General features: G+C 41.4%; 1 protein-coding gene across 1 annotated transcript in view; it reads right to left on the bottom strand.

Moving 5' to 3' along the window:
• Window positions 1-27455, bottom strand: part of LOC128511042 (immunoglobulin superfamily member 1-like) — a 52331-nt gene that overhangs the window by 13257 nt on the left and 11619 nt on the right. Inside the window, exons 3-6 of the mRNA XM_053483698.1 lie at window positions 22282-22572; window positions 21523-21849; window positions 17121-17396; window positions 15995-16243 (exon numbers count right to left, since the gene is read on the bottom strand). Coding sequence (XP_053339673.1) covers window positions 15995-16243; window positions 17121-17396; window positions 21523-21849; window positions 22282-22572 — 1143 coding nt within the window. The remainder of the gene's footprint in view (window positions 1-15994; window positions 16244-17120; window positions 17397-21522; window positions 21850-22281; window positions 22573-27455) is intronic.

Genomic DNA, 27455 nt, shown 5'->3' with positions numbered 1-27455 from the left:
CAGAGGAGGTTGCAGTCCCGAATGTCTCTCTGGAACTTTATCCTGGCCCTGAGGTCATCGAGCTTGTTTTCCAGTGACTGGACGTTGGCGAGCAGGATGCTAGGCAGAGGTGTGCGGTGTGCACGGGCTCTCAGCCTGTTCCTGACGCCGGCTCGTTTCCCTCGAGGCCGCCGCTTCGCGTCGCGTCCTTTGTTGTCCCTCAGGATCTCACTCGGCCAGCTGGGATCCGGAGTTAAAAACGTCGAATTGTAAGTACATTGTATACCAATAGAAACAAGAGTGTCTCTATCATAACTAATGTACCCCATGGTGGTAATTTTGCCAGTTTTAAAACGCTGTAAACTAACTTAAAGAACAAAAACAAAGAAAAGGTGGTCGGAGCAGTCGTGACGGCAGCCGACCTCACCGGCGCCATCTTGGAAAAATGTAATACAAGATCACACACAATAATACAATATTACATAAACAATACTAGATTACTGTGCAATACTAACAAGTGGCCCTGAGTCATATTCTTATGGTACTTACTGTTTTAAGCCTTTTTTTTTTTTTTTAAGATTATTATTATTATTATTTATTACCTTTATTCTTTATTACCTTTCTTAGTTAACAACTGTGAGCACCTGTAACCAAGCATAAGCAATTTCCCTCTGGGATTAATAAAGTTATTTGAATCTTAAATCTTGAATCTTGAATCACACGCAGTATTTACATATTAACAAGTTGTAGTTGTTTTTGTAAACACCCACTAAGCCCCCCACCCTCCTTCCTTTCTATTAACCGGACCTTTCTTTTTAGTTTTAGTTTTTGTCCATTAATTAACAGGACTATTTACAGCTTGTGGTTTGATTTAGCAGGTTGTCCACTTTTACTTCCTTCTGAGTTCTTTTAACATTTTTATTTGCCGTTTTTCAACAGCTGTAGAAAGAGGTTGACTTGCTCCTCTATGTCTACATGTGTGTGTGTGTGTGTATTTACAGTATGTGCTGCACTCTGCCTCTTCGCTCTCCTGTGCTGCGTCGCTCTGAGTCTGACTGCGGGTTTTCCTTTTATTAGTTGGTTCTGTGGCGGACGTCTCCTCACTTTTCCTCTTCGGTTTGGTTGTGGTGCTTCCATTAAGTGTCTGTGGTGGTGTGCTGGTCTGGGGCTGATGTGTTTCGGTGCAGACGTTAGAACCGTGGTCACTGTCAGCACTGAGACTGTACCGGCATCAGGTTTTGCGCTTGCGCTGTGGACAGTGGTATCGGTGTTTGTTTCAGCACCAAGCGCAGGGTGTGTTTTAGTGATGCCGGTGTGTTCAGGACTGACCTGTTTGAGTCCTGGTGTGTCTCTGCTCTGGGTATGAACTCCTCTGGGCTCCCCCACTGGCTGTCTTCACGCTGCTGACGCTGTTTCCCGGCCGTGTCGCCCCGCGAGCTCCCTGGCTGCAAAGCCCCATGCGGCCAACTCATCCTTTTGTGTCTAATGTCCCCGCACTCGAGAGTAACTGTTTTCCCCCTTTTTACACTTGCACCTCCAGGATCCGAGTTCGATTCCCGGCCAGGCTAGATTCTTGTCTCTTGTCTCATGGAGTTTGCATGTTCTCCCCATGCTTGGTGGGTTTCCTCCGGGTACTCTGGTTTCCTCCCACATTTCAAAAACATGTAGGTAAGGTTAATTGACATTCTCAAAATTGCCCATATGGGTGAAATAGGTAAAAAATTGTGAAATGGGTGAAAATTGTGTGTATGTGTGGGTGCCCTGCGATGGCAGATGTTTTCACCGACATCTTCAACATCTCTCTGAGCAGCGCCGTCGTTCCCACATGCTTCAAGGCCACCACTATCGTCCCCGTGCCCAAGAAGTCGACTGTGTCCTGTCTCAATGACTACTGTCCTTTTGCACTCACACCCACCATCATAAAGTGCTTTGAGCAGCTCGTCATGAGACACATCAAGACCCTGCTGCCCTGCTCACTGGACCCACTGCAATTTGCGTACCGTCCTAACCGCTCAACGGACGACGCCATCTCCACTACACTACATCTTGTCCTCACACACTTGGACAAAAAGGAAACATATGTTCGAATGCTGTACATAGATTTCAGCTTAGCATTCAACACTATCATCCCCCAACAACTGATTGGGAAGCTCCCTCTGCAACTGGATCCTGGACTTTCTGACCGGTAGGCCTCAGTCAGTATGGATAGGGAACTGCACCTCCAGCACCACCACACTGAGCACTGGGGCCCCACAAGGCTGTGTGCTCAGTCCCTTGCTGTTCACACTGCTGACTTACGACTGTGTAGCAACACACAGTTCGAACCACATAATTAAGTTCGCTGATGACACGACCGTGGTGGGTCTCATTAGCAAGAACGATGAGTCAGCGTACAGAGAGGAAGTGCAGAGGCTAACAAACTGGTGTAAAGACAACGACCGGTCTTTAAATGTTGACAAGACAAAGGAGATGGTTGTTGACTTTAGGAGGACACGAGGCGACCATTCTCCGCTGAGCATCATCAATAGCTTCTCTGTGGGAATCGTTGAAAGCACCAAATTCCTGGGTGTCCACCTAGAGAAGGACCTCAGCTGGTCCCTCAACACTAGCTCCCTACACAAGAAAGCCCAACAGCGTCTCTTCTTTCTGAGAAGACTGTGGAAGGCCCAGCTTCCACCACCGATCCTGACCACCTTCTATAGAGGAACTATAGAGAGCATCCTGAGCGGCTGCATCACTGTCTGGTTTGGGAATTGTGCCATATCAGACCGCAAAACCCTACAGCGGATAGTGAGGACAGCAGAGAAGATCATCAGGGTCTCTCTCCCCTCTATTGAAGACATCTACACCACATGCTACATCCACAAAGCCACCAGCATTGTGGCTGATCAGACACCAGTTGTTCTACCTCCTCTCTGTAATAGGATTCATCGTCGTCAGTGATGCGTCCCACTACTGCTGTGTCATCTGCGAATTTGAGTATATGACAGCTGGAGTGTCTCGCTATGCAGTCATACGTCAACAGAGTGAACAGGAGGGGGCTCAGCACACAACCTTATGGCGAGCCTGTGCTGATGGTGATGGTGGAGGAGATGGTGTCATGAAAGTCTAGGACCCAGTTCCCTACTGAAGGGCTCAGGCCAAGAGAGAAAAGCTTTAGAATTAATGTCTGTGGAGAGATGGTGTTAAAGGCAGAGGAAAAGTCCAGAAAAAGCAGACGGACGTAGGAATTCTTATTCTCCAGGTGTGTAAGGGCTGTATGGATCACTGATGAGATGGCGTCATCTGCAGAGCGATTTGTCTTGTACGCATACTGATGGGAGTACAGTGGCATCGATGGAGGCTTTGATGTGAGTCATGACCAGCCTCTCAAAGCACTTCATGACTACCTGGGTTAGAGCTATGGGGCGGTAATCACAAGTGCAAACACTGACCTACACAACCAAATTATCATACACACCAACCTGTAAATGCTTCACTGTTTATATATTTTGCACAATGATCATTACTGGACTACTTTTTTGCTTCTGTTTTAAGGAATTTTTACGTTTACCCACTACCTCAACACCATATTTTATGTTCTGTTATGTCATGGTTGTCGCATTGTCACTTTGTTGTTGCTCTTGTTTGCACATTTGCACAAGCACTTTATGTTGTCTATAAAAATGTTATACTTAGCTAGTTAGTTTTTGTTAATTTATGTTAGGTCTCTCTGTCCTGTCTCTGTTAGCCAGCTAACTAGGCCTCTTGGTTAGCTAGTTTAGTGTCTCTGTTAATTTATGTTGTAAATTTATGTTGCATGTAGCACCTTGGTCCTGGAGGAACGTTGTTTCGTTTCACTGTGTACTAACTGTATATGGTTGTAATGACAATAAAGCCTACTTAAACTTGAACTTAAAAATCAAAAAAGTTTCTTCTCACTTAGAGGAATTAATAAAAATAAACAAAAACTAACCCTCAAACAAAAGCTTCCACAAGGGAAGAAAACAGCCAGGGAATGAACAATCAAAAACAAAAGGACTAAGAAACTTCCAGTATCCAGCGGACTGTGTAGGCTGGCTGGCCGTCGATGACTCTGGGAGGTTGAGGGGTTCTCCGTGGGGGGACAAAGGGAGAAGACAAAACAGGTTTTAACAAAGACTCATGAAACGTTGGGTTAATTCAAAGAGAATGAGGAATAAATAAATGATAAGAAACAGGGTTAACTTTCCTGCCAATGCGAAAGGTGCCAATGAACTTCTGAGACAACTTCCTCGATTTAACCGGGAGGGGCAGATTCTTGGTGGATAACCAGACTCTTTGACCAGGTCGAAAGTTGGGCGCTGACCGGCGGTGGCGGTTGGCCTGACTTTGGTTTCTTTGGGAGGATCGAAGAAGGATTTGCCTACCCTTTCTCTAGGTTTGTCGACAGCGCTGAACAAAGCGTTGGGCAGATGGAACGCCCACCTGTGCAATGGGGGGGCATACCCAAACTGTCATTCGAAGGGGGACAGTCCAGTGGCCGAAGACTGGAGGGTGTTGTGTGCGTATTCCGCCCATAGGATGTAGGTTGCTCAAGAAGTGGGGTTATGGGCTGCCATGCACCGCAGGGTGGTCTCTAGATCCTGATTAATCCGTTCTGTTTGGCCATTGGACTCAGGATGGAACCCCGATGAATGGCTGGCTGTGGCCCCAATCAGCTTGCAGAAGGCACTTCAAACCCGCGATGAGAACTGAGGCCCCCAATCAGAGACCATATCTAATGGCATACCAAAAATCCGAAAGACATGATTCATAAGGAGTTTAGCTGTCTCCTTAGCAGATGGCAGCTTGGGCAAAGGAATGAATTGGGCAGCCTTAGAGAACTGGTCCACCACTACCAGGATGACAGTGTTACCTTGGGATGGCGGGAGTCCTGTAACAAAGTCCAGAGACAGGTGTAACCCATGGCCTGCGGAGAATGGGTAAGGGATGGAGTAGGCCCTGGGGGTCGCTGACGAGTGGACTTACCCTGGCTGCACACAGTACAGGCCTCCACGTAGCCCTTTACATCCACCTTAATGGATGGCCACTAAAACCGCCACTGCAGGAACTCAAGTGTACGAGCAGTTCCTGGGTGGCATGTTAAGGAGGACCCATGGCCCCACTGCAAGACCCAGGCCCGAGCAGAATGAGGGACGTATAGGCGTCCCGCTGGACCGCCTCCTGATCCTGGCTAATGAGCTTGAGCCCCCCGCACCTCCCACTTTAGATCCCACTTAAGGGGTGCAATGATCTTTGATTTCGGGTATAATATATTCGGGATAATCTGGGCCAGCGGTTTCTCCTTTGTCTTGGGAGAATAAGCCCGGGACAGGGCATCCGATTTGACATTCTTGGTGCCGGGTCTGTAAGACAGAATAAATTGGAAATGATTAAAAAACAACAACCATCGAGCCTGCAGAGGATTGAGCCACTTAGCTTGCTGGAGATATTCCAGGTTCTTGTGGTCCGTGAGAATGTGGAACGGATCCAGAGCCTCATCAAGCCAATTGCGCCATTCCTCCAGAGCAAGTTTTACCGCTAGCTCTCGATCCCCCACATGGTAGTTGTGCTCTGCATCTAAAAGACGATGAGACATGAAAGCACAGGGATGCAATTTACTGTCCTCACCTCTTAGTGACAGGATGGCCCCTACGCCTACCTCCGATGCATCTACTTCCACCACAAAAGGGTTTTTTTGGGTCAGGGATAGAAAGGATGGGAGCGGAAGTGAAACAATGTTCGAGATCCTGGAAGGCCCCCGCCGCTTCAGGACCCCAGCAAATCTTGGCTTAGTCAGCGCTGTCAAGGGAGCCACCACTGAGCTGAAATTCCTCATGAACTTCCTATAAAAGTTAGCAAAGCCAATGAAGTGTTGGACCTCCTTGACTGAAATGGGCCAATTCAGGACAGCCTCGACTTTCTTAGGGCCTATCTCCAAATGGCCAGGAGTGACAATGAACCCAAGAAACTGAGCCTGAGTGACATGAAACTCGCATTTCTCGGGCTTCACGTGAAGATAGTTAACAAGAAGTGTTTGGAGGACCCTGCTAACAAGCTGCTTGTGCTTCTCTAGTGATCTTGAGAAAATGAGAATATCATCTAGATACACGAAGATGAATAGATTTAGCATATCCCAAGGAACGTCATTAATTAGAGCTTGGAATACAGCAGGGGCATTTGTAAGTCCACAGGGCATTACCAGATACTCATAGTGGCCTGTGGGGGTGTTGAAGGCTGTTTTCCATTCGTCACCCTGCCGGATCCGAACAGGATGGTAGGCATTGCGAAGATCTAGTTTGGTAAACATGGAAGCCTCTTGAAGTAACTCAAAAGCCGTGGCCATGAGCGGGAGGGGATATCAATTCTGAACAGTGATCTTGTTAAGGGCCCGATAATCGATACATGGCCTAAGACCCTCATCTTTCTTTCCCACAAAGAAGAAGCCTGCACCGGCTGGAGAAGTAGAGGGACGGATGATGCCGGCTGCTAAGGACTCCTTGATGTAAATGTCCATTGCATCGCGCTCAGGAGGAGACAAGGAGAAGATCCGACCTCTTAGAGGGGAGCAACCAGATAGCAGATTAATGGCACAGACATAGGAGCAGTGAGGTAGTAGGGAGGTAGCTCGAAATTTGCTAAACACTGTCTTGAACTGATGATAGCACCTGGGGACTCGAGAGAGGTCAATAGGCTCCTGAAGCTCTGGACTAAATGAGGGTGGATTCAGAAGTCCGCAGGTATCCCTGGCAGGTGACGCCCCAGCTGAGAATAGTGCTAGCAGCCCAGTCGATATGAGGATTGTGTGTGTGCAGCCAGGGGTAACCAAGGATGATAGGAAACTCAGGAGAGTCAATAAGATAGAAGGTCTCCTTCTGCTGGTGTTGAAGGATGGTAAGTTGTAGGCACTGAGTGGCCTCTGTTACTCTGCCCAGTTCCAGCGGTCTCCCTTCCAATGCTGTCACTGCCTGGGGATGAGACAGGGGTTGTGTTGGGATCTTGAGTGGCTTAGCCATTGACAGGTCCAGGAAATTGCCCGCAGCATTAGAATCGATCATGGCTTGGACCGGAAGCTGGTGACCCTCCCAGGACAGAGTGGCTGGAATGGCTAGGACAGCCTTGGTAGAAGGATCTCTAATTTTCCCCATCACAGCCCTCCCACAGCTGGGCGGGGGCCCCCATTTCCCGAAAGCTCAGGACAAGAGAAGCGAAAGTGGCCAGATCATCTACAGTAAAGACAAAACCGCTCCCTCATGTGGCGTTCCCTCTCCTTAGGAGTGAGCCTGGAGCAACCCAACTGCATGTTCTCCAGGAAATCACAATGCTGTTCAGAGACAATGGGCGCTCTAGGGGACATCTATCTAAATGTTTATAATCATAAAATTAATAACACATATTGTTAAGATTTGTATGAGAATTCAAGTAGATTTTATTTTTTTGTCTATTGTAAAAGGTTTTTGAGGATGATGATGCTGCAGCCATCCAAGAGGCACTTTCTACATTTGTCTTCAAAATCTTTGTGGTTTTTAAAGCCAGGGATGGAGGACTCCACAAGCAAGCTGGAATAGCCATCGAGGGAACAGAGGTGCTATTTGGTATTCCTGATGTGGCACATGCTTGTGCGTACTTGATGGGCCTTATCTATGCCCTGCAAGCCACCCTAAGAAACTGAAATACACATTTGAGGTTTTTCAGCAAATTTTCTTGGAGCTTAAGGATACAAACAAAAAAAATGTCCTCCAAGGTAAATAATTTCAAGGTCACCCTGCATACGTAAAATTGACATAGATGCCATGGAGGGTTTGGGTGAGCTCCCTCTTAAACATTTTACAGTTTTACAGTTTGTTTTAAACTGCACTCAATTATCCCAATGCACTTGTTTATTTATTTCTGGTATTTACCTTATTTCTTATGTTGTGAATTCAGAACTAAGTGTATTTTGAAGGAACTGCGGATGGTCAGGAGTGTATTCAAGTTGATTCAAGTTTTGTGCTAAATGAAGTTGCATTTCAAAGTATAAAATTACATAACTGATATTTTAACTATAATATATAAGAAATATCTAGTTAATAACTATATAATGTAAGTATATGTAACTTAAAAATGACACTAGGACATTTAATAAAACAAAGTAGGCCCCACTCCAAGTAATATGGAAAAAAGTTAAATTTCAATTAAAAATACATATTTGAAACTTTTAAGTTAAGTAGAGCATGGACACAAAACAATGACTAGGAAACTTATTTAATTAAATAGAATTAACTAACAAAATTAAGTAGACTTTACTAGCAAAAAATATTTTTATATAAATGTAAGTAGTAAATACAAAGAATAATCTTACTTAAACTACATAATAATCTGATGCAAAAAGTTACCTTAATTTTTTTTTATTAGATCAGGCTAGATATTTTTATCAGTGTGACTGATGTTTTTCTTTAATTTTTTTTTTAGGAGAGCTTCTGTTTTACTGAATAATCCATGACTTCATTAATATGTAAGACCTATTGACACCTGGATATTGATGTCTCTGCTGTTCACACCTATACACTCAGATTCCTCACACACTGGCACGCCCGCACATAGCAAAAGGGCGGGCTTATTAAACACATATGATTGTGCTCTGTTCTTTGGTGATCTGAGTATAAACTGAAATAAACCTGCTAATCAGCGCGTGCCACACCACAAAGTGCAGCGCTTATTACACAAGTATATTTTAAGTGTTTTGTTGAATTTCTGCGGTACTATTATTTGCAATTATTTTACTCACTTTGCAAAAGACTTTTTAGCGAGTATTTATACACTACTATATTACTACTGATCCCACATTTTATCCGCTCTGCCAAGACCGTCATCCCCTGTGACTGAAACAAAACTGTGCACATTGCATCGACAGGAGTAGCCCCACCTCAATCACACACATTCAGATCAAAAGAGCGGAAACTCCCGCAAAGCAGACCAAACGCTAAATCAACAACAGTACCCCAGAAAAACAACATAGATATATATTTTTGTTCAGTCAAGCCCTTGTTGTCCCTCCCCCAAACACCACAGCATTTATTTACATCTGAACAGAGTCGTTTACCTGTACATAAATCACTGATCAATAGCTCATGATACATACAATTAAACAATTATTCATACATATGTACCTGTTTTACATGAATATTTAGAGCCTTGTCACTGAACGATTTACTCTGATAAAGAGCAGTATAAGAACAGTGGCAGCTGGCACACCTAAAAATACATGCAAGATTATTTTTTTGTAATCAAAACAAAAATGCTTTTCTAAACATGCGCTACTGTTGTTTCCTTATAATATTTGTTAATTTAATTTAAATGAGGTTTGGGCTTCGGGATGTTGAGCATCATGATTATCCCCTTTAATGTCCTACGTAGTCTAATCAGCACATGCATAAAGTTTTCCAGAGCACACCGGCAGAAATAGACCAATGATTATGAATGCATCGAGAAAAAAAAGGCAGGGAGACTGACTCTGACCATTTTAATAATTTATTGATAAATAAGTGATTTCTTTGTTTTTGGCTGTAGTGAAGGTGATCATGTCATCTTGTTGTCTCCGCAGCAGTGGACGTGCCTATAATTCACGTTTCATATGAATTGCAATCAAAAATTTGTTTTCTATTAGTTTATATAAAAGCAGACATTTCGCTTTCTACAAGTATATATTTTTCACATCTGTGAGGCGAGTATACATGGAGTTTCGGTTATTTTTCTGACGCGCTCAAGTTCACCGAAAACAGTACAGAATAGTGCACCCTGTTTACGTTCATTATTTTACAAAATCATAACGCACATTTTTACACATTAATAACAATGACTGTGACACACCCACTTTTTCCAGAACAGCATCTGTTTTCTGGCTATGCAAGTGTTACACATGATAAAAGACTCACTGTGTTAACTTTTACTTTGCTTAAATTTAATGCAAATAAGAAACGCTTATATTTAATTTACATTCTATATTTGTGCTGTAATTTTAATACTGTGATTATGAATTTTTTTAAATACAATGTTTCACTTGAATCTATCTGCCACCATGTGAGCTGTGACTCCCTTTAGATTCCCTTTAGAGAATGAACCGAATCTATAACTAGACTTAATTCCATGACTCTTCCATGACGTAATCGGTAAACTACAAAGGACGGTTCTGGACTGCTGAAAGGACTGATAATCTGCATTCCCCTGCCAACGCTGCAAGAACTGTATATTTCCAGAGTGAAGAAAAGGGCTTGGAATATCACTTTGGACCCCTCACACCTAAAACATCTCCTCTTTGAACGTTTGCCACATGGTCAATGCTACAGAGCATCGGACACGAGGACAGTCAGTTTACCTCATGAACAGTTAAACTTTCTTCTTATTGCGAAATAAATATATGTGCAATATTGTGTACAATACCACTGTGTAATATGCCACAAATATTTTATTTATTAAACTTATTTAATAGAAACCCACACCCTACCTCATTTGTTGTTAAACTTTTTTTTCGTGTTGATTTGTCTTGCCATTTGTTTTGTTCTAGAAGATCTGTCACTAAAACAAATTCCCTGTACGTGCAAGTGTACTCTGCAATAAAACTCTTTCTAATTCTTTTTCTGTTATAACACCACTTAGCAGTTAAGCTATCTAACGCAGACCCCTAATGCTGTCACCGTGGGAGACACAGCAGTAAAACTGTTATTCTGGTTGAGTCCCATCTGTACATTTTATCTCTTTTTTTTGTTTTGTTTTTTACGTCTGAGCAATTGAGGGTTACAAAGCCTTGCTCCCAGTATCTTCCAACCCAGAGTCCAATGTCTTAACCACTGAGATACCCGTAAAAAAACATCAGTGTTGTAAATCTAATATTGAGTCTAATATTGAATCTAATGTTGAATATAATATTGAATATCAGTATCAGCACATCACTTGCCCCACCAGGGGCGAAAGGACACTGGACCACTGCTATACAACGGTCAAGGCACAATCTTGTCCACCGTTTGGTAAATCCGACCACGCCGCCATCTTCCTCATGCCTAAATACAAACAAAGGCTGAAACAGGAAGTTCCGGTTCAGAGGGAGGTCGCGCGCTGGACGGACCCATCGGTGGCCGCGTTACAGGACGCACTCGATGACGCAGACTGGGACATGTTCAGAAACAGCTCCGATGGTGACGTCAGCGTGTTTACGGAAGCGGTTGTGGGATTCATCGGGAAATTAGCGGACGATACCGTAGAAAAAAAGACTATTAAAATGTTTCCCAACCAGAAGCCGTGGGTGGATAAAACCATCCGCGACGCTCTGAGATCTCGCACCACTGCCTACAACACGGGACTCGCGTCGGGGGACATGGAACCGTACAAGGCTGCGTCATACAGCGTCCGGAAGGCGGTGAAAGAGGCGAAGCAGCGCTACGGGAGGAAACTAGAGTCACAACTCCAACAGAGTGACTCTAGGAGCCTGTGGCAGGGACTAAGGACAATAACGGATTATAAAGCACCAACATCCGGTATGATAAACGTAGACGTGTCTCTGGCAGATGAGCTGAACACTTTCTATGCTCGCTTCGAGGCTGCAGCTAAGGACGCTAGCAATGCTAATGCTACGGCGCTAACGGCTGCAGACAGGAAGTCACTGCCAGCACCGGGAGCGCGTTCATCATCACCGAGCATGACGTGAGGAGAGCCTTCAAGAGAGTGAACACCAGGAAAGCAGCAGGACCAGACGGCATCTCAGGCCGTATTCTCAGAGCCTGCGCAGACCAGCTAGCACCTGTGTTCACAGAGATATTCAACATCTCTTTATCTCAGTCGGTGATCCCCACATGCTTCAAAGAGTCCATTATTGTTCCTGTCCCAAAGAAACCTCATCCTGCTTCCCTCAATGATTATCGCCCTGTAGCCCTCACTTCAGTAGTGATGAAGTGCTTTGAACGCCTGGTCAGAGACTTCATCATCTCTTCACTACCAGACACACTCGACCCACTACAGTTTGCTTATCGTCCAAACCGTTCCACGGACGATGCAATCTCTCATCTCCTCCATACATCTCTCACTCACCTGGACACTCGGAGGGGGAATTATGTGAAAATGCTCTTCATCGACTACAGTTCTGCATTTATTACCATAATTCCCTCCACACTTACCACCAAGCTGGAGCACCTGGGACTCAGCTCATCTATGTGTCAGTGGATCTCCAACTTCCTAACTGGCAGACCACAGGCAGTAAGGATGGGCGGACATGTCTCAGCCTCCCTCACTCTCAGCACTGGAGCCCCCCAGGGTTGTGTTCTGAGCCCCCTGCTGTACTCTCTGTACACCCACGACTGCGTGGCCACTACCAGCTCCACCACCATCATCAAGTTTGCTGACGACACTGTTGTGGTGGGCCTGATCACGAACAACGATGAGACGGCCTACCTGGAGGAGGTTGGAAATCTGGAGAACTGGTGCCAGAGAAACAATCTCCTCCTGAACGTCAGTAAGACAAAGGAGCTGATAGTGGACTTTAGTACAAAGCAGGTGAGGAACTACCAGACCCCCGTCATCAACAGGAGCCCAGTGGAGAGAGTGGACAGCTTCAGATACCTCGGTGTTCACATCACGCAGGACCTGGCATGGTCCTGTCACATCAACACCGTGGTAAAAAAGGCCCGGCAGCGTCTCTACCACCTCAGACGCTTGAGAGACTTTAGACTGCCCTCCAAGGTGCTCAGGAATTTCTACTCCTGCACCATCGAGAGCATCCTGACGGGAAATATCACGACCTGGTTCGGGAACAGCACCATGCAGGACAGACGAGCTCTACAGAGGGTGGTGCGATCAGCTGAGCGCATCATTCGCATCGAGCTCCCTGACCTGCAATCGATTTACAGCAAGCGGTGCTTGACCAAGGCCAGGAAGATCGTGAAGGACCTCAGCCACCCCAATAACGGACTGTTTACTCTGTTGCGGTCTGGGAAGCGATTCCGCTCCTTGAAGGCCAACACAGAGAGACTGAGGAGGAGCTTCTTCCCGCAGGCGATAAGGTCTCTCAACCACAACCACACCACTATGCAGAACTACACAATATTTTCATAATTGGTCAAATCTATCAATCTTCTTACATCCATGAACACTATGGACAATTACACGCTCACCTTCCTTCATATATACACTACATGTCGTACGTTACATCCTGGACCATTGCACAAAGACACTTTAATAACTTTGCACACCTACCTTCACAACTACACTACATTTTACAGTTTTACGTTTACATCCTGGACCAGTGCACAAAGACACTTTAATAACCTCTGCACTAAGACACTTTGTTCTATGCATATTTGCACACACCGTACAGTATATTTCAATTTGCACAGTATATTTCTATTTTGTACATCATATTTCTATTTTTATTTTTAGTTCTATTTTTTCCTAGCACATTTCTATTTTTATTTTTAGTTCTATTTTTCCTAGTTTAATTTAATTTTTTTATTTAATTTCTATCGTATTTCTTTTATTCATATTTATTTCTTATTTGTAAAATTTAACTCTCTTTTAGGGTCAATGGCAGTCGTATAATGCATTTCACTACATTTCGTACTGTGTATGTTTGTGTATGTGACAAATAAAATTTGAATTTGAGTTTGAATTTGAATGTGAGTCTAATATAACATGACTCTGACTCATCTTTTGCTGAACTGAACGGTTCAGTTTTTACCTAAAGACTGTGAAGGTGAGCATTGTTTACGTTAAATCACTCCATTTGGACGCCCTGCCACATCACCCGTCGCATTTGACATAACTGAATACCCTGTGCAGTCCACGTCATAGGGGGCAACTATCTAATCAGAACACGACCAGAGTTAAATGTCCCAGTGTTGTTACCATCTATTATCACCACTTGTGGAAAGCCTGTCGTCCAGTCTGATTACTCGGTCAGAACTAACTGTTGTATAATATAATACGATGGAATAAAATAACACAGCACAGAACAGCACAGCACATGTTTTTCATGTTACATTTTCTGCACATACAGAGGTGGTGAATTCAATAAAGAAAGTATTATTCAAGACAATATAATATGGGTAAGAGGGGGAGGCACTTTATAATTGTGTTTCTTTTAGGAAGAGCAAAATACTAGGGAGTTCAGTCACAGGGATGCTGTTCAGGTATCTCACAGTTTTATTCAGTAGAAAACCAAAGTCACACAGAGAAGATCACATGAGCTGAAGTACTTAATTTTTTTTAACTTCCTTCATCTTCCAGCACAACCTAAAATTCCAGATGTGTAAGCAATTGGACAACTAGTATATTTTAGTAAACAAAACAGCTTGTTTTCTCATTTCTAATGGATGTGTAAGAGCCATATTTCATTTTTATAAAAAAAAAATTTGTGTTCATTTCTATATTATTAGTTAAGCATTACACATTAAGTTTATTAGTTAAGCATTTAGTTTATTAGTTAAGTATTTAGTATGATAATCGTAAGTTGCACTGTGACATCATTTTATAAGTTGTTCTGTGACATCATTCCATAGTTGTGTAGCTGCATGTCTATCACACACGGTAGTAGTAATACTGAAGTTGTGAAGAACACAAGCCTTTGACCGTAAGCTAAAAGATACAGCAAATAGGTTGTTGTAATGATAATTTGAGACCGTAAGCTACAGGATACAGCAAATGAGTTGTCGTTACCACAGTGGATTTATGCAAGAAAACTACAAGAACTTTTGAACTTTGATCTTGAAAATAAAACAAGAGAAACAGAATTCAACGGACTTTGAGTCGTGAGTTCCCAAGTGTAACAAGAAAGATACGCATCAGAACTTGTGAATAACATGCCTGTACTGGATGGGTGGAGTGGAGTGGGGTTGTGTGTGTGTGTGCCTGGCAGCCGGCGGGAGGGTGTGGTTATATATTGGTACAGTAATGATGAGTTGTTGCAAGGTGGGATGTCTAATATTCCATTAGCTGAAGAAAAAAGTTACTAAATATCTTTAATCAAACCGGTCAGAGACGCAGCAAATCACCGTTTGGCAATCAGATGGGTAGAAGGAGGCACTAATGAAGAAAAGGGCGTTCAAAATTCTAAATTATTAATTATGAAGGTGAACTCGTTCATTTAAATTTGTGTGAATTAAACTGACGTAGCTCTTGTGAAGTGTGAACTTTCACAACACTGAGCTTTTCTTACTTTGCTTATATGCAGTATATTTTCTGTGGGTCTGCAGTGTGAAAACACTGTTTTCTGATTTTAGAATGTTTTGATGTTATTTTTTGAATCCTGTACAAAGTGTTCACCAACATCTGAACACATCTACAATCTCCTAAAATCAGAAAAATAATAGTTCCTAGGACACAAACATGACAGAGCTTCTTTATGAAGCATTTTTTATTTTGTGTTTGTAGATGTGTGTAGTCCTCTCACACGTGCATGTTTATTATACCATGTACACACATGTGAAACAAAATCTAGTGTCATTGGAGAGATTAAAGATCCATTTTCTCTCTCTCTCTGTCTGCCCCTCCCCTACTCATCTCGTCTTCACACACACACACACACACACACTGACAGAAACACTGCTCTGTCGTGATTCTTTTCAAAGGTAAAGTGCAGGTTCATTAGTTTTATTTTTACATTATATTCTGTATTAAATATTTTTATATGAATTTTTTTTAGGTTGTGAAACGTTTTCATCATTTCTTATGGAAAAATTCTTTGATTTACGGGTGTTTTGATATACTGAAACATGAGTTTCAGTGAATATAATCAGTTTATGTAAATTTATTAAAGCAAATGCCCAATACAGACATAAAAGACTGTAGATACATAAAACTATTTAATTTAGTTTGTCAACAGATCACACATATGGTAGAGGGAGGAACAGAAACTTAAAACTTTTACATTATCATAGCATTTTGTACGCAGACTCACATAGGCTTAACACTAAAGTTTACAATATGGAGCGATAACAAGTTAAACACATTAAAACATAGTTGCATTTAATGAAATAATTAAATAATTACTCACCTCCGACTGAGACCCAGATTTTCGGTGACTCTCCTTTCTCTTGGCTTTTGCAGTTGTAGAAAGCTTCATCTGACTTTGAGACATTATAGATGATCATCTCACTTCTAGTCTGTGTCTGGAGAACTGATCCATTTTTATAAAAATCAGCTCGAAGGTTTGAGGGCTTTGTGTTGCGATATAAACAGCGTAGAGTCAGAGGATGTCCCTTAGTCACAGGATGGACAGGACTGTCCAGGATCACATTACCATCTAGAACACAGAGAAGCACATGTACAAGATAACTAATTTATAAACTGTGGAGTCTTCACAGACTGAGCTATGAATGCATTTTTACTAGTGTTGGAGGAAGTTACTTTTTAAAGTAACAAATTACATTACAAAATTACTTTCTTTAAAAAGTAATCAGTTAAATTACAGTTAGAGTACTTTCCCATTGCCTTTGTCAAGACCTTTATAATTGTTTTACCATCATCACTGAGCAAAGTTTGGCCCATAATCTGTTAACTACTACTACACCCATCTCACCTACGTGGTTTTGCGCGGTGGCCGTAAGTATGTTTCATTGTGAATCAACGCGAGTTTTGATGCTGTGATTAGGTTACTTCGTAACGTGTTACATCCAACACTGACTTTATGTGGTATCATACATGCTAATTCATATTGGTAAATAAAATAAAATCCAACTCATCCTAAACACGTTGTTTATGTTTATAAACGATGGTGAAATGACAAAACAGAGGCAAACATTTTATGCTACTTTGTAACAATTTAATTTTGTATATTTTGTACAAACTTAGAGAAAATACAAAATTTCACAAATTTTATTTCACAACTGTCAACCTTGCAATCTCCATCACTAACACATTTTAAACAGCATAGAATATTAAATGTAAACTAAATAAAAAGTGTTAGCTATACACACAGCAACAATCATCATAAACAGAGAGAGCACATGACCTCTGATATTACTTACTTATTAATACTAAGGTGTTTCAGAATTTAATTATTATTGATGTGGGTTTCAATAGTTTACATACACTCATTATGGGAAATATATATATTATATATATATATATATTTTTTTTTTATAAACATTACACTGCAAACACACTACATGAAGACTCACCATGCACTGTGATGTTGACAGGATTACTGTTTTCTCCAGATTCAGACCCACACCAGTAAACTCCAGTGTCGGATGTGGAGAGGGAGCTGATTTTACATGTAGATCCTGTAACTAATCCCCACCATGAACAATCTAACACTCCCTCACTGTGTGTGTATCGTCTCACTGTCCATCCAGTAGAGTTACTCTGGTCCTCACAGCTCAGTGAGAGAGAGTCACCAGTAAAGTGTTGAGTTCTGCTGGGGTTGATGATCAGAGAGACTGGAGGAGCTTCACCTTAAACACAGAAGAGAGACTGATAAATATTAATAAGTGCAATATGGGACACAAAGAAGATAAAAGTGCATGTGTGTTCAGAATGATGTTCAATAAACAGGCAATAAATCCACAGTCCAAAAAAATGGGTCATAACATAACAGATTTAACTCTGGTTAATCTATCATCATAAATGCTGCAAAAACACAGACGTCAAAAGCAAGAAACAAAATCAAAACTGTGCCACTGAGCTAGGAAAAACACTAATCAACACAAAGGGTATAATTAAAGTGTTTTAGATAAAACTACTGTAGGAAGTCATTCTAATGATCAGGGCGTCAAATCATCATGTGTCCACCAGAGGTCACCATCATCTCACCATTATCTTGCTCAAAGATTAAGAAAGCTTTTTCTTTGTCTTTCGGCTGTTCCCTTTCAGGGGTCGCCACAGTGAATCATTTGCCTCCATCTAACCCTATCCTCTGCATCCTCTTCTCTCACACCAACTAACGTCATGTCCTCTCTCACTGCATCCATAAATCTCCTCTTTGGTCTTCCTCTAGACCTCCTGACTGGCAGTTCCAACCTCAGCATCCTTCTACCAATATATTTACAATCTCTCCTCTGAACATGTCCAAACCACCTCAATCTGGCCTCTCTGACTTTATCTCCAAAACATCTAACGTGGGTTGTCCCTCTGATGAACTCATTCTTGATCCTATCCATCCCTGTCACTCCCAAAGAGAACCTCAACATCTTCAACTCTGCTACCTCCAACTCTGCCTCCTGTCTTTTCTTCAGCGCCACTGTCTTTAAGCCATAAAGCATTGCTGGTCTCACCACTGTCCTGTACACCTTTCCTTTCATTCTCGCTGATACTCTTTTATCGCACAACACACCTGACACTTTTCTCCACCCATTCCAACCTGCCTGTACCCGCCTCTTCACCTCCTTTGAACACTCTCCGTTGCTCTGGACCATTGACCCTAAGTACTTAAAATCCTGCACCTTCTTTACCTCTGCTCCCTGTAGCCTCAACGATCCTCCTGGGTCCCTCTCATTCACACACATGTATTCCGTCTTGCTGCGGGTAACCTTTATTCCTCTGCTTTCCAGAGCATACCTCCACCTCTCCAAATTTTCCTCCACCTGTTCCCTGCTCTCGCTACAGAGCACAATGTCATCTGCAAACATCATAGTCCATGGGGACTCCTGTCTTACCTCATCTGTCATCCTGTCCATAACCAGAGCAAACAAAAATGGGCTTAGAGCCGATCCTTGATGCAGACCCACCTCCACCTTGAACTCTTCTGTCACACCTACAGCACATCTTACCACTGTCTTACGGCTCTCATACATGTCCTGCACCACTCTAACATACTTCTCTGCCACTCCAGACCTTCTCATACAATACCACAGCTCCTCTCTTGGCACCCTGTCATATGCTTTCTCTAAATCTAAAAAGACACAATGCAACTCCCTGTTACCTTCTTTGTACTTCTCCGCCAGCATCCTCAAAGCAAATACTGCATCTGATGTACTCTTACTAGGCATAAAACCATATTGCTGCTCACAAATGCTCACCTCTGCCCTTTACCTAGCTTCCACTACTTTTTCCCACAGCTTCATTGTCTGGCTCATTAGCTTTATACCTCTATAATTGCCACAGCTTTGCGCATCTCCCTTGTTCTTAAAAATTGGCACCAATACACTTCTCCTCCATTCCTCTGGAATCCTCTCACTCTCCAAGATCTTGTTAAACAAACTTGTCAGAAACTCTACTGCCACCTCTCCTAAGCACTTCCATACCTCCACAGGTATGTCATCAGGACCAACAGCCTTTCCACTCTTCATCCTCTTCAATGCCCTTCTTACCTCACTTCTACTAATATTTGCTACTTCCTGTTCCACAACAGTCACCTCTTCTACTCTTTGTTCTCTTTCATTTTCCTCATTCATCAACTCCTTAAAGTACTCCTTCCATCTTCCCATCACCCTCCTGGCATCTGTCAGTACATTTTCATCTCTATCTTTAATCACTCTAACCTGCTGCACATCTTTCCCATCTCTATATCTCTGCCTTGCCAACCTGTACAGATCCACCTCTCCCTCCGTTCTGTCTAGCCTAGGATACAAGTCCTCATATGCTCTTTGTTTGGCCTTTGCCACCTCTACCTTCACCTTACTCTGCATCTCACTATACTCCTGTCTACTCTTTTCAGTCCTCTCAGTGTCCCACTTCTTCTTAGCTAGCCTCTTTCCCTATATACACTCCTGGACTTCCTCATTCCACCACCAAGTCTACTTGTCCACTTTCCCCTTACCTGATGATACACCAATACCCTCCTACCTGTCTCCCTGATCACATTGGCTGTAGTTGTCCAGTCAACTGAAAGCCCCTCCTGACCACCCATAGCCTGTCTCAACTCCTCCCTAAAGACTTCACAACATTCTTCCTTTCTCAGCTTCCACCACTTTGTCCTCTGCTCTGCCTTTGTCCTCTTCGCCTTCCTCACCACCAGGGTTATTTTACACACCACCATTCTGTGTTGTCTGGCTCGACTCTCCCCCACCAACACTTTGCAGTCACTGATCTCTTTCAGTTACAACGTCGACACAAGATGTAGTCGACCTGAGTGCTTCTGCCTCCGCTCTTATGTCACCCTATGTTCCTGTCTCTTCTGGAAGAAAGTATTTACTACTGCCATTTCCATCCTCTTTGCAAAGTCCACCACCATCTGTCCTTCTACATTCCTGTCCTGAAGACCAAACCTGCCCATCACATTTTCATCACCTCTGCTCCCTTCCCCAACATGTCCATTGAAGTCTGCACCAATCACCACTCTCTCACCTCTGGGGAAGCTCTGCATCACTTCATCTAACTCACTCCAGAATTTATCCTTCTCTTTTAACTCACATCCTACCCGTGGGGCATAACCACTAACAACATTGAAAATTTTCCCTTCAATTTCCAGCTTCAGACTCATCACCCTATCTGATACTCTCTTCACCTCTAGAACATTCCTTACAAACTCCTCTTTCAGAATAACTCCTACTCCATTTCTTTTCCTATCCACACCATGGTAAAACAATTTGAACCCTGATCCTAAGCTTCTAGCCTTGCTACCTTTCCACCTGGTCTCCTGGACACACAGTATATCCACCTTCCTTCTCTGCATCATATCAACTAACTCTCTTCCCTTCCCTGTCATGGTCCCAACATTCAAAGTCCCTACTATCACTCCTAAACTCCTGCCTTTCCTCTTCTCTCTCTGCTTTCGAACACGCCTTCTTCCTCTCCTTCTTCGACCAACAGTAGCCCAATTTCCACCAGCACCCTGTAGGTCAACAACACCAGTGGCGGTCGTTGTTAACCCGGGCCACGACCAATCCGGTATGGGAATTATATTTGTGATTCGCATCATTGATTTGGCAAATGTTTTACGTCGGATGCCCTTCCTGACACAACCCCCTGCATTTAAGAAGACACTGGATTGCGCCCCCCGTGGTTGCATTGCTTTAAGATTAAGAAAGCACCCCCACAATATTGCACCATCTATTATTATCATATTTGTATCAGTTTGTAGCGCCACCATACATACAGGTAAATATAAGCAGGCTTAAGGTTAAAAACGCTACGGTGCCCTATAAATCATATCTAGAGGAAGGTGAGACTGATTTATCTCTCTTCTCGCACACGCACACACAGACCTGGACTTTAGACATTCAATCCACTCGCACCCATCGTTAGTTGTCTATATTTTGTAAATATTGTTTTCTGTGTTTGTTTTGCTGCACCTTTCCTTTATTTTTTTTGTACCATACACTGTTGGGTGTTGCTAATAGGCCGTTGTGTTGTTTTTCTTGTTCACCGCAAGTTAAGATTAAGATCTTTTTTTGTGTAACATTCATTTTATAATTAATCTGATCGTTACAAGTTTATCTTGAGATATAAATAATAAAGCAGGTGAATCACCCATTAAAAAGACAGTACATGGGTTTAATTACCAATGAATAAATAGGCAAACTCTATTAGCATTTAGGGATCTTTCATTACCTTATGGATATTAATAAATAAATGTTACATTTATCACATTCACACAAGCACATCCTACAGTAAATAACTGCTGTTTTTATTTTTCCTTACCAGTGATCCATAGTGTTTCTTGGTTGCTGTACTGTGTATAAATGTCTGGTTCTCCTCTCTCTCCTCTACACACATAAACTCCTGTGTGTTTACGAGCAGCAGGACTGAGAATGTAGAAGCCTCCAGATCCTCTACTGTCTGAGAGAAGCTCCACAAATATGATGCCATCACTATAATATATTTTAGTCACACCATGTCTATAGGGAATCTCTCTGTACCAGCTGAATGTCCAGTTTGTAGAGGAGTCTTTAACCTCACAGCTAAGAGTCACTGAGTCTCCTTCAGTCATCCATCTCTGTGGAGATACACTTAGTACTGCAGGTCTCTCTGTTACACAGAAAATATGAAATTCATTTGTGGATTTTTAAAAATAATCATAAACAAGGAATGTCTAACTGCACATTTTAGTGTCACTAAAGTAAACTCACACACTCATATCCTACAAAATAAAAATATCACACATCTGCTCTGCATGGGTAGACGATTACCCACAATCCCACTGCCCGCACGAGAGAAAAATGATTGGCTCAGTTATGATCATGAGATGCTCAGCATCAAAACAAGAAGTGCATGTAGGCCTATGTCACATGATACTCAATGATACTCGGTACTAGTATATCAAGACTCACTCGTTTATCAGGTCAAAATATGTTAAAAATATTTGCTCATCTTGCGGAATGTTCGCAATCCAAGTTACTCGCAATATGATGTTTCACTGTAGTTGTGTTTAAGCTGATGCTAAAAAAAATAATGTTGTACCTTTTGCAGTAATCGTGACTTTATTGCTGTACTCTGTGTCGTAGTGTGTGTTTGCCCAGGTGTTACGTCTGCGTGCTACACACTTATACACTGTGTCTCCTGTATTATTCACTGTCACATGGATTGTGTTGTTGTTTACTGGTTTACTGTTGAAATGATGTAACTGCTGATTATTTTTGTCCCAGAGAAACTCCCATCCAGTGGACTCCTGCAGCTCACAGGTCAGAGTGATGATGTCTCCAGTGTAGATGGAGCTCTGAGGATTCACTCTCACAGTCGGTTTGGGTTTTGCTGTTGGGATGAAATGATAAAGGAGTCAGAGATGCTTTTACTTTTACGACATCAACATTTAATTATAAATCAGTTTGATACAAAATAATATTTAAGTTAAAAATAAAATTTTTCAGGGTTGTGCATGAACTGGCTCATGTGAATGAGTACATTTGAGTATTTGTCAGAAACCCTTACCAGAGCGATGTACAGTAGCTAGTCAACCAGAATGCCTATTACCAGAAGGACATTTTGCAAACCACTGCAGTTTTTAATTGTAAGTAGAGCTTAATCATGAAAAATCTGAACCAGAGCTTTTAACCTTACACTAATGAGTTAAAAATTGTTTATACAGACTATTAAGTTTACTAGCTGACAATTTTATTTGTACAAAGAATGAACTGTTAATTAGCCTTTATATCTCTGTTTGTATCAGTTTATTGTTATTATTTAAAAAAATATATATTTAAAGACATCAAACTTTAAATAAAGAAATAACTAAAAAAATAGACATTCAGAAAATAACATTAGAATAAATATTTGTGTTTAAATGTTTCAGATTTTTGTTCCAGGAATTTATAATATTTATGCAGTATAATCAGGGTATCTTAATTCCAACCGACTGCTAGCTGCATAGAGTCGTCACTCAGGGTTCATTGTATTAAGACTGTGTCTGTTCCCCGAGCTAAGCAAAACTGAAGAAAGACTCAATGTCTGTTTTAGTAATTTAATTAACATAGATATCACAAACTCGGATCACACTGAATGCGCCGACGGCACCACTGATCTGAAGCTAGGACTGGTAAATATTAGATCTCTCGCATCTAAAGCAGTTATAGTTAATGAAATTATCACTTACAGTGGGAGCCACGTCAAACAGCCGCTTGGAGCATGATAGGTCCATGACAGGACCGTGACAGGACCATGATCGATCCGTGCACGGAATGTGATCCCCCGCGATGACGTAGTTAACGATGCCCCTCCCCATAAACGCCCCCATGCGCTTTCTAAAAAGATGGTTGCAATGCTGTATAATTCCGCCAGATGGAGCATTGACTGCTTCAGTTAACTGCAGTGTCCAAGCAGCCGGTTACTATATTTAATATATATATAACATAACTTACGTCAACATAGTTTCATAAATAGATGATGTGGTAAAAAAGAGGGATAAAAAACGATTCATAAAACAGATTTAAATCACTCAATACACAACCCATGATGCTTATGCTATTTTTAATTAATGATTAATTTAATTAATTAATAAAACTACTTATTGCAATATTTTTCACGACATCCTTAATAATACTTAAAGACACGGTAACATCTGTAATTTATCTATACCGGTCGTTGTAGGTATGGAATACAAGTGCGGGCTATGTACAGTATTTTACATTACGGTGTATTTTATCTATTTCCGTTTAATACACTAGTAGATAATATTTTGCTGCAAAGTAAAGCTTAAATTTTAACTTTTGCTTAAGTTTGTTTTCGTTATATTTTTGATGTTTTCGCTGATGTTTTTTTTTCGCTGATAGTTAAAAATTGGCATAACAAATCGATTAATGACTCATAATATCTGGAACAAATATCTGTTCATACGGATCAGTATGTCTTTAGTCATTTAACCAGCATAACGTCCCCCATCAAAGATCTGATGGGACATTAATCACTTATCACTACGGTGAATAGATGCAGCAGCAGAGACAGATTAAATCCCCATAAACATTCACACTTAAAAACAACACTAACAGAACTAAACAGTTCCAGAGGGTCAGCGCCTGTTATCAGGACAGGAATCACCTACAGGATACTACTGTAATTTTTACTGCTTATATATTTTTGCCATAGTTTCATTTGGTTTTACGCGATTTCATGTTTTATTTGTTTGTGTGTGTACGTGTGTGTGTGTGTGTGTGTGTGAGAGAGAGAGAGAGAGAGAGAGAGAGAGAGCGCGTGCGCGAGAGAGGGCTTATATTGTGATTTATCCAGGGTTACTAAAGACTGGCTTACTACTACTAATAAAAATATTTAAATGTAACCCATGGGTCTCAATCACAAAATCAGCCAACGCTGTAAACAAATGACAAGACAAATTATATAGGCTACTCTGAAACGTTAATTTGAACATTTAAAAAAATATGTATATAAAAAACCCATAAATATAAAAACAATCGACTATTATTGTCAGGGTCAAGTTTACGGGGCTTTTTAGTCTTTCGTTAATTTTACTTTTAACTCGAAACCAATGTGGCTTATTAAAGATGCACTGTTTTATTGGACATAGCTGTTTTGTAATGTTCTGCAAAATAAACACTGTCTACGGTTCGAATATACTGTGAACGTCTCAAAGTCACGTCTCTAGATCCTTCTGCAGTAATGTTATCGTAGTGTAAATTATTAACGTATCGATGTATTTCACTTGCAGACAAAATAGTCTAGTAACGAAAGTAAGAATTTGTCACTACTCTTCTCTTAAGCAGCACGGCTAAAAAAAATAAAATAAATGACACCAATCCTGCCATGACGCTACCCTGCCCATACACAACACTGGCTGGGGAGATGAACTCAGACTTTCCAAAACTTACTATTATTTCATGAGATAAAATTAAGCTAGGATGAAGAGAACAGAAGTGAACTCCCCTCTGTGCAATATCTAAGTAGAGTGTAACTGGATCAGCCACAAAATGCCCCCGTGTAACTCTGATAAGGAAAAGCTCACAGACACCAAACCTGCAGCACTTTGGTGTAATTTTCTTTTTAGCCGTGCTTCATAAGAGAAGAGTAGTGACAAATTCGTTACTTTTAATAACGTGATGTTTGATTGGATGTTATATCGTTTCCAAGTTTGATAGTGTCGATTTTAGAGTGCATTATACGTGCGATGCGAAAAGGAAGTAAATAAACACGTAGCAATGCAAAGAGGACAGAGCTGCGAACTATTTAAGCAATATAAATTCAACAAAGTGTGATCATAATGGTTGTTGTTGCTGCTGTTTAGGTAATTGGGGGGGGGTGGAGGTTACACACCTCTGAACGTCTTTTGTCTTGTAAATGATTATCTTCGATCACCTTCCAATCCCCCACAGCGCACACACTCTGTATACTGTTGCTATGTCTGTTGGGGCACTTGGTTATACAAAGCACTTTAATGTATGAAACACTTACTTCCTGGTTTGTTTCATTTTAAATATTGCTTATTACCTTTTCCCGCAAAATAAACATTAAACATAAACGTTATCATTGTGTAAATTATTAACATATTGGTGTCTTTTAATTAAGGACAAAAACATACCCTGCGCTTGTGTTTAGGACTGATGCTGAACAGCTGTGTTCATAGGTTTAATCAACGATTTACAAGACAACAGTTAAAGCGTTTGTGGATGAGAGGTGTGTGTGTGTGTGCGCGCTCCTGCATTTCTCCGTTGCTTTAACACAAACATTTGGGCACAGACAAGTAAGTCTGAAGTACCCCTCCCCCTGCCAAAAACACACACACACACACACACACACACACAGAGCAATTAGCACCACGTCATAGTCAGTATTCTCCACTGAGGTTTCTTACCTTCCACTCCTTCTAAGTTTGTCTTTGCTCTTTGTTCTTAAAACCCCAAAAAAAATTTATAGAGAAAAAAATTATTATGGGTCACATAATCACAAACACAAACTAGCACAGATACATATGATCAAGTGTTATATTATAATAATAATAATTATTATTATTATCCCAACTCTTTGACTATTTAAAACAACGTCGGGTCCCATTTTTTGCACATTGAAGTTGTTGGGTTAAGGAAATGTTTTTTTTAAATACACAAACAATCCCCCAACAATTAAAACACGCACACATGACTTTAAAAATAAAATTTATTCTTCCAAAACTAGTAAAAGGTAAAACAATAATTTGTATTAAACAGGTGAAAACATGTTTAATTTTTGCTTAAAGGTCATTAAAATAGCTGGATAACACCAGCTGCTTATCAGTCTCTGGTTCTTTTATATTAAAATATCATTTTTAAAAAATATTAAAGATGGAACTTTTTAATTCTTTGTTTCCCCCCTAAAGTATCAAACGTTTTGCAATTCTATGTTCAGAATATACAGTAGACCTGACCAAACATCATTCTAAAGCTGTGACGTCATCCCTGCTACAGCTCCCTCAACATCTTGTTCAGGCTCCTCCAGTAGCTCCAAAAGGCCAACCGTCATCCGTCTGACCCCCCAATCCTCCACAGCAGAGCTCTGATTAAAGACAACAGGAGAATTTAGTGAAGACAAAGATAAATAAACTTTACAGAATATCTAGTTGTAATAAATATAAAAGATATTAGTAAACCTACACCACAGAGTGTGTAAAATACTGTTTTTGGGAATTCTGGAATGTAAATAAACTGGGCTAACATTACCCATTAAACTTCGTTAGTGTTAACCCCGGTCTATCTTTATTATCGTCCGCATTAAATTAACCGAGAATTTACTTAATGCGCTTTTCATACAAATAAGTTAGGCGATATAACACTCGTATACATTTGTTCATATCTGAAGCCAAACTATAACTTCCCGAGTACTGAAGCCCCCCACACCTCCTCCCACACCTCCCCCTCCCCCCACTCCTTAACTGATAAACACTTCAGAGTTTTTATCCAGCTCGCTAACTAAGCGCTCGCACTACCGCGCAAAGTCACGGCCAAATTGAGAAAAATATAAACCCGGTTATGAGCGTTTAGCTCGCGAGCTCCTGTACATCTATCCTCAGCTTGTGTCCTTCATGAACTGCATCACATTATATTCACAGATATATCCTGCAGATTAACTCTTACCCAAAGAATAAATAAATGCTGAATTTATCCAGACAACACGCGGTCAGACTCTAAAGGCATTTTTTATAAAACACAAACACTCTT

Source organism: Clarias gariepinus, chromosome 1 (assembly GCF_024256425.1).
Source record: "Clarias gariepinus isolate MV-2021 ecotype Netherlands chromosome 1, CGAR_prim_01v2, whole genome shotgun sequence".
In the NCBI taxonomy this organism is placed as follows: Eukaryota; Metazoa; Chordata; class Actinopteri; order Siluriformes; family Clariidae; genus Clarias; species Clarias gariepinus.
Note: the sequence above shows the minus strand (reverse complement) of the source record. Positions and strands in the feature narration are given on the sequence as shown.